Here is a 17657-nt window from a genome sequence, read left to right as displayed (position 1 = left end):
GACTGAAGAAAATAGATAAAAGAGATTGCTGCCCTTTTCTTTGCCCAAATAAGTGTATTCTTCCTTTTTTCTGGTGTGTAGAACTATGTATAATGCTAAATCAGCAGAATGCTGCTGCTACTTGGAGCTCTGAGGTCTATTAAGGGGGGTTGGGGAAAGGGAAAAAGTGAGTATGAACCTCATTTCCTATGTTATTGTTTGTGTGCTTATTTATTGTCTCTCCCTGCCCTTGTGCCTGTTTTTGTCATACAGGAAGATCTGCTATCAAGAAGTATCCCAGTGTTTCGGTGTGCTGTCCAGTCGCATTGAGGTTCAGGATGCCAGCGGAGGCACCACAGCACTGAGGCCCAGTGCAAGTACTCAGGTAAAAAGGCACTGTGACCAAGACCCTATATCGGCACATAGCTCTGCATGCACATTTCCATATCCTCCTAACCACTGGCAATTGTTCAGTCCTTGGCAGGGGCCCATGCACTGCTGCCACTTACTGGTTGGGATGGGACAGAAAAAAGAAATCAAACCACAGAGAATAATCTGATTTCAGCTTTGTTGGAGGAAGTAATGTGAATGCACTCTTAACTGGAGGGCAGTAGCCCAAAATAGCCAGATCCTCATGATGTTAATTACTTATCTCCTCCCCTTCCCAGCAGTAAATGACAGCACAAAGGGGCCTGGGATAATCAACAAGTGGTCGTGAATGTAAGGGAGATTTAATCGTAACAAATTTTGCACATTTTAGCAGCATAGTATCACTCCAACACATGTTCATGAAATGAATAATTTTAAACAAAACAATTTATTATCTGTCGGTGAATTGGTTTTTTTTTTTTTACAAAGGCTGTGTTGCAGTCACATTCTACTTTTATTTCTTATCCTCTGTCTAGGGGGATGTTTTTTAGCAGCATCTGCATTGGGAGGATTGTAAAGTAGGGCTGGAGAAACACAGACATTCAGTGTTGGGGTGCAGTAGCATTGTCAGCAATGAACCTTGTAATAAAACTTGAAGTGGGAAAGAATATCTTGCCTGACCTTGTTTCATTTCATGTATGCATATTGTTAGTTATAAATGAAAAGTTGTTGGGAATATGGTAAACTTCTCTTTCTCTTCCTCGTCATCTGCCTTCCTCTTCTTCTCTTCTTCTCCTCTTTCTCTTCTTCTTCCCCATCCTCTTCTTCTTTTTCTTCATCATCATCTTCTTCTTCCCTCTATTCCTCTCCCCTTCTCTTTTTTTCTTTTATTCTCCTTCTCACCCCCTTCTCCTCTTTCCCTTCTTTTTCTTCCTCTCTCCCATCTTTTACTCATCCTTAATTTTTCTCCCCTCCTCTTCCTCTTCTCCTCCTTTCCTCCCTTCTCTTCCGTCACTTTCCTAGAAGTGTTGGGAGAGGGGAGAGACCCCCTAATCCCTGCCCCTTTTTTCACTGCTGGGATGGGGCTTGGACTAAACCAATGAGAAAGGCTTGAAGCGGAGGAGAGGGGAACCTACTGAATTTTCCACATCTCAGGGGAGGAGGGAAGAGGGGCCATTGCTCATGCATGGCTTCTCCCTCTCTTTCTTTTCCACTCTCCCTCCCCTAATCCCTGCACTTCATTGCACCCCCCAACATCTCCCTAGTTCTCCCTTAATATATACACACACAGAGTGAGGCTGTACCTCTAAATATAGTGAGAAACAGAAAAGCAACACGGAAAAATCCCAAAAAACTAGCTGAAATATGGGATTTCTCAGGAAATATGGGACAGTTGGTCATTCTGAAAAGGGCCCCTTCTGGAGTTTGACCATTGTTGGAAGATTTGGGGTTTTTGAATTATGCAGAAAGGCAAAAATAATATCCCATTAGGATGCTATAACAACTGGAATAAGTTCTATGACTTTTGCAACTATAGTAGAGTCTCACTTATCCAATCTTTGCTCATCCAGCTTTCTGTATTATCCAATGCAGTCTGCCTCCTGCCCAGATCCACAGCTGTTTCAATACATTGCGATGTTTTGGTGCTAAATTCGTAAATACAGTAATTACTACATAACGTTGCTGTGTACTGAACTGCTTTTTGTGTCATTCTGTTGTAAAACACGATGTTTTGGTGCTTAATTTGTAAAATCATAATGTAATTTGACGTTTAATAGGCTTTTCCTTAATCCCTCCTTATTCAACATTTTTGCTTATCTGACGTTCCGCCGGCCTGGATAAGTGAGACTCTACTGTATATATGATGTCCATGATGTCATAGAGCATTGTTTGGTGAGTTGCCCTCTCCATCTCTTGCCTAACAGTTTGAACTAGAGTGGAGAGTTCTGTAATCCCCCCTTTTTTGGATTTAGATACTTCTGCTATTTTACAACATGAATATTTTAGTCTGGCTGAAAATTGGGGCATCTCCAGTTATTTGTTCTCCTAATTTTCTATTGTTTATTTAAATTTTCCCCTCTCCCTTTATAGAAATATCCCCTAGGACATCTTGGCATTTCATTCCTTCTAGGCTCATTTCCAAGCACCTCTTCAATAAACAGGAAAAAAAAAACTGGCAGTACTAATCCACTTCTTCTTGATAGTGCCATAAACACAACAGTCTTCCTGACCCTTTCCATTGTCTCCTTCCTCTCAGTCCAAATATGGCCCTGATCTGTGTAAGCGTAGCATATCTTTATTTGCTAATGCAAGCCCTCCCTTTCTCTTACACATGTTGGCCATCAACTTCCTTTATTCATTGAGTCTGGGTTATGTCATCATCTTTGTTGTACATTCCTGTTTTCCTTCTCATCCATGTTTCCACGACCCATAATTCAAAAGAGGTACTCTTTTCTCCATGTTTCAGGCCCTCTCTAGCAGTGTGAGTTCCAGCAAGTTGTTCTCTAGTAGCACTGCCCCACATGAGACATCATTTGGTGAGGAAGTAGAAGTTCACAATCTGCTCATCATAGACCAACACACATTTGAAGGTATTATTCCCAACTCATGCAAAGTTGTATTTTTTACATCTTGTTTTACTGCTTTTCAGAACTTGAGAAGCAATTGAGGATGTGAGGAGAGGGTTTTGTTGGGGTAATTTGAGGAAGATGCTGAAATGGATTCTGCTTTTTAAAGGGGTAGCTTAGGGTAGTTTCAAATGTTGCGTGTTTCACATACAGTACTTCATTGGAGAACTTATTTGGGATGTTAATTTAATTCTTCACTTTTTCACCTTCAGTGCTTCATGCTCATCAGTTCCTGCAAAATGAATATGCACTAAGTCTGGTTTCCTGCAAATTGGGCAAAGACCCCAACACATATTTTATTGTGGGGACAGCTATGGTGTATCCTGATGAGGCTGAACCCAAACAGGGACGCATTGTGGTGTTCCACTATTCAGATGGTAAGACTTGGATATCTCATAAAATTTCCACATTGCTACTTGGGAACTGTTGAGGTTTTTGATCTTTTAAAGCCCATTTGGCTATTATTATAACTGGTCTGTGCTTATGAAAGAGATCGGGTCCTGCGTTCATCTGCTCTAGAAGCCATGGGCCCTTTTTATTGTCTGAAGAACAGCCTTATCTGTTTCATATGAGTCGAGGGATGTCTATAGCTTTTTATTAAAATCATAGCATTTCAACATTTTAATTTGTTTTCTTATTTATAAGTGGTCAATTGCATAAAATAATCATGAAAGGCAACTATACATAAGCTAGAATCCATCAGAGAATGATGTTATTGTAGTGAAACACCTTTAAAGCAACAAAAATACTGTATTTCTTAGCATAATAGTCACACCCCATCATTTTGGCTGTCCCAAAATGGTTTTTTTCCCTTTCTTCTGCATGGTCCCTGTGAAATGCACACATATAGGTCTCCTGCGTCTGCGTAGACAGTTTCGGATTTTATTTAATTGCATAATAGTCCCACTCCAATTTTTTCCAACAAAAAAGGGGGTAAAATGCAACAATTATACCACGAAGTACAGTAAATTATAGATTTAAAAACAAGAAATTGAAAGTCCTAGAAAAATCAAAAATCTTTAACTAGCCCCAGAAACCTCAGAATAAAAATTAAATTAGTTAAATTTGAGTAGAGCATCCTTTTATTAGTATCCTCCCACCTTATTTCATCAAATCATAGTCTGAAAAGACTGCAAAGGCCATCCAGTCAAACTACCTGCCATGCAGGAATAAAAAATCAAAACACTCCCAACAGATAGCCAGCCCATCTGTTTAAGAACAGGAGATTCCATCACATGTTGGGGAAATAATAAAAAGAGACCTATTGAGATCGGTCTCAGGATCCTAGCAGAACCAATATAAGCCTAAGAACAACGAACACCATTCCAAAGGTGACCATAAATTTTCAGAACTGTCCTCTAAGTTCTTCCCAGTTTATTTTTGTTTTCTATGTTTATCACATTCATATTCTGACCTTCAGCTAGAATGGTGACCAGTACATCTTTCAGACAAATGAAAGCAACCCAGCCCTTCAATCTAATAATTATGTGCTGCCCTCCACAGCAAAAAGATGGGTAGCACCTTTTCACCAGTAAAAGGGAAGTTTTTGATGGAATTATTCTCATGGTCTTGAGCTGCTGATTTCTTTCAGTGTTGTATCAGGAAAAGTCTCAGGGAGGTAGAGAGATTATTGCTGTACAAACCAATGGTATATCACGTACTAATGTGAGTTGTGTCATTGCCACAACACTTCTGGATAAGGATAAGCATTGCAACCATGGTCTTGGAGTGTAACTCTTTGCATTTTGGAAGCCTCATGGAATGTGCATTTTTCAAGGTCTGTTTTATTAATCCCAGGTAAATTGCAAACGGTGGCTGAGAAAGAAGTGAAAGGGGCTGTCTATTCCATGGTAGAATTCAATGGAAAACTCTTAGCCAGCATAAACAGCACGGTAAGGTCCCCAGGGGCTCTCCCATTAGTGTCCTTCTTTAAAAGAAGAAGATAATCATTTTGGACCCTGGAGGTCTTGTACCTGATGCTTTCAGCATTGGCTTTCAGGGGTCTGACTTGTTTTCCCAGGTTCGGCTGTATGAGTGGACAGCAGAGAAGGAGCTTCGCACAGAATGCAATCATTACAACAATATCATGGCACTCTATGTGAAGACAAAAGGCGACTTCATCTTAGTTGGAGATCTGATGCGCTCCGTCCTTCTGCTTGCATACAAACCCATGGAAGGGAACTTTGAAGAGGTAGCTTTTCTATTTCAGAAAAAAAGACAATTTGATGGGAAGATCTGTTTCTCTGTATGTTTGATAATGATATTCTGATTTTGGGTTGGGCTTTGAACATAGCTTGTCAGACCTACCTCAGGGCTGCTGTTAACATTAGACCAGGGCTAGAGAAAGGCCAAGCTTTTTTCAAGGCTCTCACTCCCATTTTCATTGTATTTGATGGTTCAAAAACATTTTTTCCAGGACTCTTGAGTTGCAGGGGGGCATTCTGAATTTTAAAAATTAAGCAAAAAAAGGGGCTGCAAACCTCGAATTGTTACTGGGGGGGGGGGGCTATGGCAACCCACCAAATATTGGTAATTGCCAATCCTTGCATTAGACAATATGAGGTAGGTGCCTCAGGTGCCTGTTTAAGCTTAACTTTAAGCTACTTCTTTCTTCCTAAAAGATTCTGCCCTAGCACAGAATGCAAATACAGGGTATTTGCAAACATTAAGATAAACATTGAAAAACAACATAGCCAGCTCAAACAAGACAAGTGACATTTGAAATGGAAACAGGGTCTCCTTCAAGTTAGAAGATTTACACTGAAACAGTAACTTGCCTGAATTCAATATCTGGAACCCCAAATTGACATTTTAATCGTAATGTGAATGTTTGTTGAAGTAATTTGATAGTTCCTTAGAATGTTCACTCACAGGTAAAGATTGGGGCCACATCAATTTTTTTGTTGGAAGTGTTTTCTATATCTCTCTTTTTAGATTGCCCGTGACTTTAATCCTAATTGGATGAGTGCTGTGGAGATCTTGGATGATGATAACTTCCTAGGGGCAGAGAATGCTTTCAATTTGTTTGTGTGCCAGAAGGACAGGTGAGATACCTCCCCCAAATAGAAGTACTAAGGGGCGCAATTGACCTCTTCAGTAGCAAGTGAGGATGAGGGAGATGTTTCTCTGTCCTTTGACTAACAGGCATTCTGCCTTGCAGTGCTGCCACAACAGATGAGGAACGTCAGCACCTGCAGGAGTTCGGGCTCTTCCATTTGGGTGAATTTGTAAATGTCTTTTGCCATGGTTCCCTGGTCATGCAGAATCTTGGTGAAACGTCCACACCGACACAGGGCTCTGTCCTCTTTGGCACAGTCAATGGAATGATTGGTAAGGTTAGAACCATGCAGGGACCTTGCTGTCTCCCTAAATAGCAGGAGAATAATGTTGTCATCACTCTTGGCAGACTTTGGAATATGGAACTTGGTAGGGTAACAGTGGTAGCAGACTGCTAAGGAGGGGAAGCTAAGCTTTTAAAAGAATTGGAGTAACTGAGACAACAAGAGAGAGAAAATAGGGGCTACAAAATTATGCTTCTTAAATCAATGTTATATAAAGGCAGTATGCACCAAGTGTGTGTTGGCCAAATAAGTCCTTGCAGGGTAACAATTGGTGTTGATTGGTTTTTATTTTTTAAAAAGATTGTAACAGCTGTCATTTCCCTTTCACAGGACTGGTGACTTCACTATCAGAAAGCTGGTATAACCTCCTGCTGGATGTGCAGAACAGGCTCAACAAAGTCATTAAGAGCGTAGGAAAGATTGAACACTCCTTATATCCTTTCCTTGTCCTGTCAGTGTCCTAATTCATATATGAAATGCTTTGCACTGTTTGGCTATTTAGAATAATATTTTGAAAGCAAGGTTCCAAGGCAACATTTTCGAATCTGCACAACAAAGAAGTGAGGAATGAACCATTGTGGACATGAAAACTGCATTCAGGATGACTATATGCAGAGATAAGGATTTAAGAGGGAAAATAAGTGAAAAATTGTTTTCCAAAACAGAAATGTCTAAAAATTGTTTAAGAGAATGAACAAAATGAATATCATAACTAGAAACCTTCCAAATATAGAAAGCTGGACAAAGCTTCAGAAAAAGGGAGAAGAACTAAAAAGTCTGAATTAAAAGATAAGCAGCATGGTAGAAAGGCATCACAGTACAAACTAAAGCCTTAAAAGTATGAGTAAATATATTAAATGAGAGTCAGTATGGAGACTCATACAATGGAGTTTTTTGTTTTTTTTTATCGTGTCAGGAGCGACTTGAGAAACTGTAAGTCGCTTCTGGTATGAGAGAATTGGCTGTCTGCAAGGACGTTGCCAAGGGGACGCCCTGATGATTTGATGTTTTTATCATCCTTGTGGGAGGCTTCTCTCATGTCCCCGCATGAGGAGCTGGAGCTGATAGAGGGAGCTCATCCGCCTCTCCCCGGATTCGAACTTGCGACCTGTCGGTCTTCAGTCCTGCCGGCACAGGAGTTTAACCCACTGCACCACTGGGGGCTCCACAATGGAGATGGGCAGGTGGCATGAGCTGCAGCACTGAGAATAAAAATCAGGGAAATATGGAAACCAGGGGACTTTAACCAGGGCCCAATGAGTAAAGAAGATCGACACAAGGAGAAAACCTTTTCTAAGGATGAAGTAGGGCTGGGACATGAGTGTGAGCAAAGCATCTTGGGATCCAGGCAAGAATGATCACTACTGCATTGGCAATATTAGTAGGAAACACGGGTTCTTGGGGATATTACATAATTATTAATGCACATTTTTGCAGTAAAATAATCCAAGGATGAAAATGTCTCCTTCTGAGAAATGATGCTTTCACTATTCTTTGAATTCATTTGTAATTTGAGGTGTTTTTCAGACCATAAGTGCTGTTACTCCTATGGGGTCAGAAATGATTTCAACATAAAAGTTTATGTTAAAGGATCAGACAAAACTTTTATTGAGACATTACTGGAGAACTGAAAGAGACGAGCATACTTAAAATAATGTGAGCTTCTTATGATTCCTCAGTGGTTCTGTAAGCGGGGGGGTGGGGGGGAAGGATAAGAACTGAGCCCTGAGGCACTTCACTGGCACATAGCATGAGATACATTTTAATGAAATATCAGTAAGAGTGACTGACTGAACAGGACAAAATCCTGAAACTCACAGGTGTCCAAAATAGGAATGATTAATTCTGTCAAAATAGCAGGGAGATTAAAATGGATGAAGATAGAGGAATCAAGATGTGACTGGAATTTTTAAAGTTTTTATATAGGAAAGTTTACGAAAGCAGGGCCAAATGCAATAGTAACAGATGGAAATTCCAAATGATGGTTATTGGCATGCTCTTTCCTTTTTAAAATGTGGGAAGGAAGCCAGAAAGGTATTTTTAAAAAGACAGGATAAGACTTTTCACTCATAGTTGCCTGAAGTCTCAGTACTCTGAGTAGGTCACTGCCGTTAGCCAAGTATATTGTCCACTGTAGTCCCATACATAGTTAACCCTAAGATAAAACTCTTGATCTATTAACTGAGGATTGCCTTGAAATAAGTATGCATAGGTATGGGTATGCATTGCACTGTAGATAAAAAAGATACTTGTAAAGTTGATCAAAAGGATCAGAATTTGTCAAACCTGAGATTTGTTTTAAAGCACCCTACCACTTTATAAATTCCTTATAAAGTATATTATTTGTACAAAGGTAATTGGACCAGTAGGGTAGACTTTATAATATAAATTACACAAATGCAGATGTGTAACTTATATTCTGCTTACTATTCCCTAGAGGCAGCTAACTTATATTGTGACTTCATAAAGGCCTGTCCTTCAAATTAAAAATGGGGCTGTTTTGAGCAAGAAATCCTAAATGGTAATGCATCATCAAATACGCTGCTGCCTTGTTGCCATGGAATTATCCAAGCATTAAGTTTGCTTAGATAGTAAGGGAACTTCCATCACTAGTTTGAATGGCAGTTACAAGTATTCTATCCTTCCAAGGTGGTGGTAACTCTCAGTTACATATAGTACTTAAATCTAGACGTACTTTTAGCAATTCTGTAAGATTGTTGTTAGTTTATTAATAGCTTGGGTAAGCAGGATATCTCTGTAGCTTGGCAGCATGTGATGTTTGCTGGTTTACTGATGTAAAAAAAAATCAAGTTTGAATTTTATAGTGAAGAGGATTTTTTTTGTCAAGCTCCTGGTATACCTAATGTATAGTCTCTGGATCAGTTTTGTCAGTAATCATATTATGTCATATTCACATTCTTTATCCACTCATCAGTGGATAATATATTTTCCCCCAATGAGGAAATCAGTTTAAAGAAATCTAGTTAGAAAACCAATGTTTTCTTTTTTAAAATTTCATAAATTATTGAATATCTGAAAACTACACACAGGTCTGTTAAAGTGGGTGTGATCCTTCTTTGTTAAGGAATGATTATTTCATGATACGAAATATCTGGATTGGAAATTTCTTGTGAAATACAATTTTAGCCTTTCTGGAAAATTGATTTTAATATATTCGCCCTATATATACCCCGCCTTTCTCTACCCCGAAGCAGACTCAAGGCAGCTTATATATAGGCAATGCCTTCAAACACATACAATTCCAGTAACATTAAAACTAAAATTAATACATATTAAGCATTTTAAATGTTTAAAAACATTTCATTATATATAAAATCACACCATCCGTAAATGTAGGGCAAAGATGTTCCATAGTCATTGCGCATATTCCAAATCTGATATTGCACTGCATTATTCTTTGAAAGCCTGATCCCAAATCCAAGTTTTTAGTTTCCTTCTGAAGGCTGTCTGCATGTGAAAAGTGTATGAATCCAATACATGTGATACATGGGGGTGGGGGGGTCATTAAGAAAATCTAAGAATAGTTGGCTGAAGGTTTTGTTTCCTTGATTCTGGATTGTACTTGGAGATCATTTCACACAGAACGCAAGACAGAACCAGCAACAGGATTTATTGATGGAGATTTGATTGAAAGCTTTCTAGATATTAGTCGACCCAAGATGCAGGAAGTGGTGGCAAACCTACAGGTGAGATGGGAATGTGTTTTTTTTACATTTTTTAGGCTGCTATTCCTATTAATGAAACGAAGTTGAAAGGTATATGTTTTTACCTTGGAACAAATGCTCTTCAAGTCAGCAGCACCTCTTTCTGCATAAACATAGTATTGAAGTAATCACTAGGGGGGAAAGCAAGCTTTGGTCAGATCTCACCTGGAATACTGTCCAGTTCTAGGTACCACAATGCAAGAGGGATATTGACAAGCTGGAAGGTGTCTAGTTGTGGGCAACTAAATTGATCAAAGACCTGGAAACCATGTCCTATGAGGAAAGGCTTAAAGAGCTGGGTATGTTTAGCCTGCAGAAGAGAAGAGTGAGAGGAGACTCGATCACCATGTTTCATTATTTGAAAGACTGTCATAAGGAAGAGGAAGCAGGCTTGTTTTCTGCGGCCCTGGAGACTAGGACATGGAACTACAGGAAAACAGATTCTACCTAAACACTAGGAAGAACTTCCTGGCTGTCTGAACTATTTAGCAGAGGAACTTGCTACCTTGGGAATGAGGTGAAATCTCCTTTAAAGGCTTTAAAACATAGACTGAATGGCCATTTGTCCGGGATGCTTTCATTGTGCTTTTCCTGCATGGCAGAACGGGGTTGGACTGCATGGCCCATATGGTCTCCTCCAACTCTATGATTCTATGACTATCTTAGGAAAAGAAATATCCTTGCTTCTGCTTTTGCAGAAGACTTTTCTCCCCTTGATGTTTTTTTCCTTGTTTCAGATTGATGATGGCAGTGGGATGAAGAGAGAGGCCACCGTTGATGACCTGATCAAGATTGTGGAGGAGCTCACCCGTATCCACTAGCTGGATGAAGAACAGTTTCCTAGCACCTTTCTTCCTCCATCCTAGCGTATGGAGTCTTTCCCCCCACCCCTGCAGCTGGGGACCCCCTTTCCAGTTGCACTGTAACACTAGTGACAGTAGCAGTGTACCTGGGAGGAAATGGGGGATCTATGTAATGAAGCTGTATCACTAGGGACTTGGGGTGCAAATATGGGCTGTTGATGGCATCATCTCCTGCTTCGATTTGCTCATCCTGGGGCTCTCATTGGCCCACCTAGCCCTCGTCCTAGCCAGTTGTTCCTATTGATAAACAGCTAGCAGTTGACAAAGGTGCACCCCTTACCTAGACTCTTCCCACAACTCATTTGTTGTTGTCTTTTACTCTCTTTTTAGATTTATTATTTTTGTTGTTCCTTGTGTTTTGAAGTGGGAGTCTTTCTTTTCTCCCCCATTCCCATTTTCTTCTTCATCCATTTTAATGCAATGTGGCTAGATGGCATTAGGGAGATGGACACGATGCCTACTCTAGCTTATAGAGGTGCCTGTTTGGGTAAGGAACCCGAATGTGGGTAGATGGCCTCTCTACCCCCAGGCCTGGCTACTCATTCAGGGAGAAGGGGCTGAAAAACAAAAAATTCTGTTGTTGATTTTGGAATTTTACCAAATAAAAGTAGTCCAAAAGGAAAACGTTTGGTTGCTGTTGTCTTAATCTTCCTCTGAATACTGGGATATAACAACAACATGAAATAGTCGACACTCTTCTGTTTGCAGTATTTTACTTACTCTATTTCTAAGCATGTCAGCCTGTCTAATCTTTCTTCATTAATGTTTAATTTCCTCCAAAAATCCCTCTGTACAGACAGGCTTGCAGAGGAAACCTGAAGAGCCTGATAACTTAATGGAAGAAGGCATGACTTTTCTCTTTACTGATCAGAAAAAAATGTGATGTCATGACAGGATTCTCTTCCTTTACAATAAAAATCGTAGACTTGTTTTCAAGAGAAAGAAAAGGTGCTTACTTTCATTTGCACTGGAAAGCAGTATTCTCCTAAAAACTGGTCATGGTTCTTTCCCTGTAGGTGAAAAAGACAATTTCACTAGGTTTGGTTTGTTGCCTGCAGCAACACTCGCTAAATATTATTTATACATATACATATTATTTGATACATGTTTATTAAAAATTTCAGTAATATAATTGTTGCTATACAATGTGTAAAGACAATAATTTTCCCATACGTGACATACTACTATACACACCAATTAAAACTAGCTTCTTCTACCCTTCCCCACTAGATTTTTTTTCAAAATAATAAAATTAAAAGGTTAAAATGGACTTCCTGCCTCCCTCCTCAAAGATAAAACATGAAAATATTATTGTAGTAGTACTAATCAATTTTTTAGACAGTTTCTTCATTCTTCCTGGCTATCTCAATGTTTTACTTAATCTTTAAAACCCACAAGCATTTTTACATTTTTTTCCCCTTGTGGATAATAGAAATGGTTCCCAGTCTTTTAAAACCTTGTCAATTATCTTTTTTATCTAACAGATAAGCAACTATTTGATGCCTTCAACAATGTACAATTAAAATAAAAATTGAAATTAAAGTGCATTGAAACATCTAAAACATTCCATTCATTATTAAAACCTGCTATCCACAATCGTAATCTAGGCCATTCAAGTAGTTATTGCACATAATTCCATATCCATCTATTGCACCATAGTTATTTTCTGAAGGCTTGATCCTAAAGCCTCATCTATCTGAAGATCAGGAGGGAGTGGGCTGATCTAATATCACTGGGGATGGAATTCCACAGCCGGGGAGCCACCACTGAGGAGGCCCTGTCTTTCATCCCCACCAGTTGCACCTGCAAAGGAGGCGGGACTGAGAGCAGTGCCTCTCCAGATGATTTTAATCTCTGAGATGGTTCAATGGGGGAGATACGTTCGGACAGGTAAGCTGGGTCGAAACCATTTAGGGCTTTATAGGCTAATGCCTGCACTTTGAATTGTGCTCAGTAGCAGCCTGGCAGGCAGTGGAGCTGACGCAATAGGAGGGATGTCCTCTCTCTGCGCCACTCTGGTGAGCAATCTGGCTGCTGCCTGTTGGACCATTTGAAGCTTAGTAGTCTATTTGGGATGTAACCAGAGCATGGACTTCCGTAGCGAAGTGTGACTCCCCAAGGTATGTGCGCAGCTGGCACACAAGTTTTAATTGGGCAAAAGCTCCCCTGGCCACTGCTGAAACAAGATAATTTAGCCATTTCTGCCAGTTCTAGAACTTTTATAATCCATTTTAAGGGATATTTAATTTTCCATATTTGTGCATCTCCATGTTTTACGGATTCTATCCTGCCTACTTTCATCTCTGTGTTTTAAAGAAAGCAATTCCCAGGACCTGTAGTATCTTTAACAGCTCTGTACAAATCCATTTCCACGTGTCAGGTGACTTTTACCTCCCATCTCTTCTAAAGATGCCTTTAAAAAACCCACTTTCGCAGGCAGCACTGGGGTTCATTAGTTATGTTACACAGTAATTCTGTTGTAAATATGGTGATGAGATGTTATGGTGGCTAGAGCTAATGGTCTCAAATTTCCTCAAGACATTTGATGCTTCAGAAAGTTTTCTCTTGGAGCAAGGTGTTAAGGAAGTATTTGTTTTATAAGAAGTACAATCCATGTAATCTAACTCGGGGATATGAACCTTTGCTTGTAGCTCATGTCCAAGAAGCTTAGCTTCAATTCCAGAAGGAATTATTAAAAGATCTATGACCTCTGAGAAAAAGGGAATGAGCAAGAGGAGAGGAACAATATAAACCTGTCCACTGGTTAAAGCATTCTCATAGTAGTCAGCTAGATTGCATACAGATGAATGAAGATCTCAAAAGTCTCAATGCTGAGCAGATGGAGTGGTTCTACTTTTTATTTGCTGCTGGTGTCAGATAAAGGTGGTCTCTCGGCAGATAGAGGTGTTAGTGGCCCTGCTTGCTGTTATGTCCTCTTCTGAAGCATCTCCGGATCTCTCTCTGCAGCAAAAAAAAGGCAACTATGTATGCATTCATTGTGTCTGCAAGCAATTGCCACAAACATGTTCCCCAGGTTTCCCTTTATCAAAGAAGACCAACCTTTTTTACATGTGAAAGGTCCACCATACCCTTCTTCCGTCAGTATCTGAAAATTAAACAGGGTGCATCACTGCTTCTCTGTGCTGGACGGCGTTGCACTCCCCCTGAAGTCACAGGTCCGCAGTCTGGGTGTCCTCCTGGACTCATCACTTACGCTTGAAGCTCAGGCATCGGCGGTGGCTGGGAGGGCCTTTGCCCAATTAAGACTCGTGCGCCAGCTGTGACCGTACCTTGTGAAGTCGGATCTGGCCAGGGTGGTCTAAGACAACAGCTATCTTTTTGGGTCTTCTACCTACACTATTTTGTATGCCTTCCATTTTCATACCTATTTAATTTCTCACAATGTAAAGGAACATGAAGCTGTGGAAAAATAATTGTTCACCTGTTGCTACCTTGTCTCCCAAGTGGAGAAGCTCATCATCCTCCAAGCAGATTATTTGGAAGGAAAACAGCCGCCTCCAGCTTTTTGAAGAGGATCTTGTCTGTCTTTGTATTTTGTTTCCCTCCCACAGGATAAACACTGATTTGGCAGAATACACAAGGCTGTTGTGGTTGTAGCTGAAAGAGACACAGCCTACTGTTTATTTGCCTCAGGCAATGGCAGCTATTCTGCTTTTTGTGTTTACTGGGCTTTCTCTAGTGGGGGGAAAGACAGGGAAAACACTGGATGGCTGCAAACGCTACACAGCCATGCCTGGAACGTCTATAAATGTCCATGAACCAGTGTAGGGCAAAATTGCTATCATACTTCCCACTCTGGAAATGCACTTGCAAAAGTGTAACTAAGAAGGACCACTTGAGAATAAAATCTTATTTTTGTTTTTCCAGCAGCCATTCCTTATATTGCTTTGTGAGGTATGTAGAATAACATAGTCCCTTTCCATCATTTTCAAGTTTGTATTGGTGCATTGCATTAGTGTCTTCTGTGAGAATATTGAGTTGCAAACTCAGAGAGGGGGGTAATGAGATAATTTTCACTGGGAGGGGGGGCAGATAAGTTTGGCCATCTGTCACTATAAATGAGGTTTCTGTGAAGTGAGGGATTTATCATAGCGAATGACAAAAATACCTCCAAGCCCAACCATCTCATCTTCTCCTTTAGACCACGTTTGATTATGCATAAATAATATGTATAAAGAGCTATATGTCTTTCAAAATATGATGTTTGCTTTTTTGCTGCTAGATTCTGCACGCATATCTGTATATGGGCATGACACTGATTATTCTTCAGATGCTCCCTTGCCAGTTTACTCAGCTTGGGAAGTCGCATACTATCTTTCATATATCTGAACACTTTATTGGGAAAATCCAGGAGCTCAAGAACAATCGAGCCTAAGACACCAGTTCCCATATGATCTTTGAAGCTAAGTTCTGGGAAACTGCCAACTAAAGCCTGGTGCTATCAACTGTATTTCAGAGGAATGAAGTAGCAAACCACTTCTGAAATTTATGGGCTCCCCCCCCCCGCAAAAAAATCTACAATCAATTTTAAAACATATACATGCAAGAGACACAAAGTGGCTCTTGATGTCTCTGATGCTTTTTGGAATAGAGGCAGGTGGAATACCCTCCTATTGGTTAAGAGGTTCCTAGGGCAGATCCTTATGAAACATCCATTGGAAATAAACATCAAATCAATAACATGGTTGAGCAGGGACTATAACACAAAGATCCTATGGGTGCTACTCACTTTTGGAGATATTAACCCCCCCAGGGATATTTTGTTGCGTAGATAGTTTTTCCAGGGTTGGGGGATTCAAGTAAAAAGGGGCAGGGTTTGGGGCTCTATTTGATTGAATTCTGATGGGGATGACTGGGCTAGGTTCCAAGACCTACTAGAGGGACTTGTAGTAGGGAGCCAATCCGGGAAACGCTCAGACAGTCCCCAGGGGCCCCTTGTTCTTGATCTATCAACCCATAATAGTGAAGTAGACCTCCACTTAAGGTCCCTCACTCCATCAAAATTTAGTGAAATAGAGCTCCAAACCCTGCCCCTAGATCAGTTCACTCCACCAAAATTTAGCCAAATACAGCCCCTAACCTTGCCCCCGGTCCAGCCTACTCCATTAAAATCTAGCCAATTAGAGCTCCTAACCTTTCCCCTAGACCAGTCACCTCCATTAAAATTTAGTCAAATAGAGCCCCAAACCCTGCCCCTAGACCAGCCCACTTTATTAAAATTTAGCCAAGTAGAGCCCCAATCCCCATCCCTAGCCCAGTCATCCCCATCAGCAATCAAATAGAGCCCCAAACCCTGCCCCTAGACCAGCCCTTCTTGGTCTCAAGTGTTTCCATCAGTCTGTCCATACAGGAAGCTGCTCTTGAGAGTTCCCTGTGGATAATGCCCCCCACCCAATTGAATGCTGACAGCTGACTGCCTACCCCTCTAAGTCCATTGGATAATGTCTCTGTGGGAGGGTTGTCCTGGGAGCGGGGGTTCACGATTGAAGTTGTGCCAGGGAGGCATAGATGTTTTCGCAAATGCCACCCCAGGGAGAAGCGCAACAGAACAACTGTGACCCTGCGACGAGATAGGTTGGAGTGCCACCATGACAGTCCCCTTGGGCTCAAGGTCCTGCTGCTAAACGCTAGGTCCGTAAATGGTAAAACCGCGGCCATCCAGGATTTGATCCTGGATGAACAAGCGGACCTAGCATGCATCACTGAGACCTGGCTGGATGAGCTGGGGGGGGGGGGGAGTCAACCTCACCATGCTCTGTCCTCCAGGTTTTGGGGTGCATCAGCAGGCCAGACCTGTGGGGTGGGGAGGAGGGGTTGCGGTGGTGTCTTGTGTCCAAATTTGGTGTCAATTCGTCCAGTGGTTTTTGAGTTCTGTTAATCCCACAAACAAACATTACATTTTTATTTATATAGAAGCAGGGCCGTAGCCAGAAAAAAAAATCGGGAGGGGTTGACATTTGGGGGGGGGGGGTTGAAAATTTCGCGGAGGGGGGGGTTGAAACCTGCCTCCTAGCTCACGCTGAAGCAAAGAGCACAGCAGGGGGCAGATCAGCTTCCATAGCCTGCAGCTCCGCCCTTGTCAACCACCTCCACCAAGTCTGGCCTCCTTAATGAGAGCATTCAACACCCCCCCCCCCCCAACTTGGTTGCTTCGCTACATGGGCTATTGCTGCAAGTAATGACAGTGTGAATAAATTGTCAATATTTGCCTGAGATAGTGCTTGCAGTTCTGGAGGGACTCTTGATTTTTTGCATCTCATAGACTTAGCAGGGGGATTTGGTTAACCAGTTAAAATTCATGAGTAAAGCAGGTTTTTTTAAAAAAAAAACTGAAACATTTCGGGGGGGGGGGTTGAACCCCTAACCCCCCCCCCCCCCCCCTCGCTACAGGCCTGTATAGAAGGTTACAAGGGTACTCCCGGCTTGCTTTTGATAGGATAAATACATAAGCTGAAGGCCACCTTGGGCGGTCCGGGCATGGAAGAATGCTTTGGTCCTGTCTGGAGGCACCTGTTCTTTGTTGTGATGACTTAAAGTGACCCCGAAGGGAAACGGGGGCCTTTGGGGCAGCTCCTCCTCCCCCCACCCGGCTCCTCTCCACGGGTAGCAGCTTCTTCTTTGGACCTCGGGTCTCCTTCCCCGACTGGGGCTTGGGAGGGCTGCTCAGCTTGGCACAGCTGGGAAAGCAGCCTGCAGAGAAGGGGAGGCGAGGGAGGGGGGCGCTTGAGCCTT

General features: G+C 41.5%; 1 protein-coding gene across 1 annotated transcript in view; it reads left to right on the top strand.

The window, feature by feature from the left end:
- DDB1 (damage specific DNA binding protein 1) overlaps positions 1-11528 on the top strand; it is a 33267-nt gene extending 21739 nt beyond the window's left edge. The window contains exons 18-27 of the mRNA XM_060770970.2: positions 253-364; positions 2816-2939; positions 3188-3352; positions 4773-4867; positions 4996-5166; positions 5910-6019; positions 6136-6305; positions 6647-6749; positions 9900-10023; positions 10779-11528. Of these exons, the coding sequence (XP_060626953.1) occupies positions 253-364; positions 2816-2939; positions 3188-3352; positions 4773-4867; positions 4996-5166; positions 5910-6019; positions 6136-6305; positions 6647-6749; positions 9900-10023; positions 10779-10862 (1258 nt within the window). The 3' untranslated portion in view covers positions 10863-11528. The remainder of the gene's footprint in view (positions 1-252; positions 365-2815; positions 2940-3187; positions 3353-4772; positions 4868-4995; positions 5167-5909; positions 6020-6135; positions 6306-6646; positions 6750-9899; positions 10024-10778) is intronic.
- The last annotated feature ends 6129 nt before the right edge of the window (positions 11529-17657 follow it).

This window comes from Anolis sagrei, chromosome 1 (genome assembly GCF_037176765.1).
Source record: "Anolis sagrei isolate rAnoSag1 chromosome 1, rAnoSag1.mat, whole genome shotgun sequence".
Taxonomy (NCBI): domain Eukaryota; kingdom Metazoa; phylum Chordata; class Lepidosauria; order Squamata; family Dactyloidae; genus Anolis; species Anolis sagrei.
The sequence above is the reverse complement of the archived record's forward strand: the minus strand, read 5'-3'. Positions and strand labels throughout refer to the sequence as shown.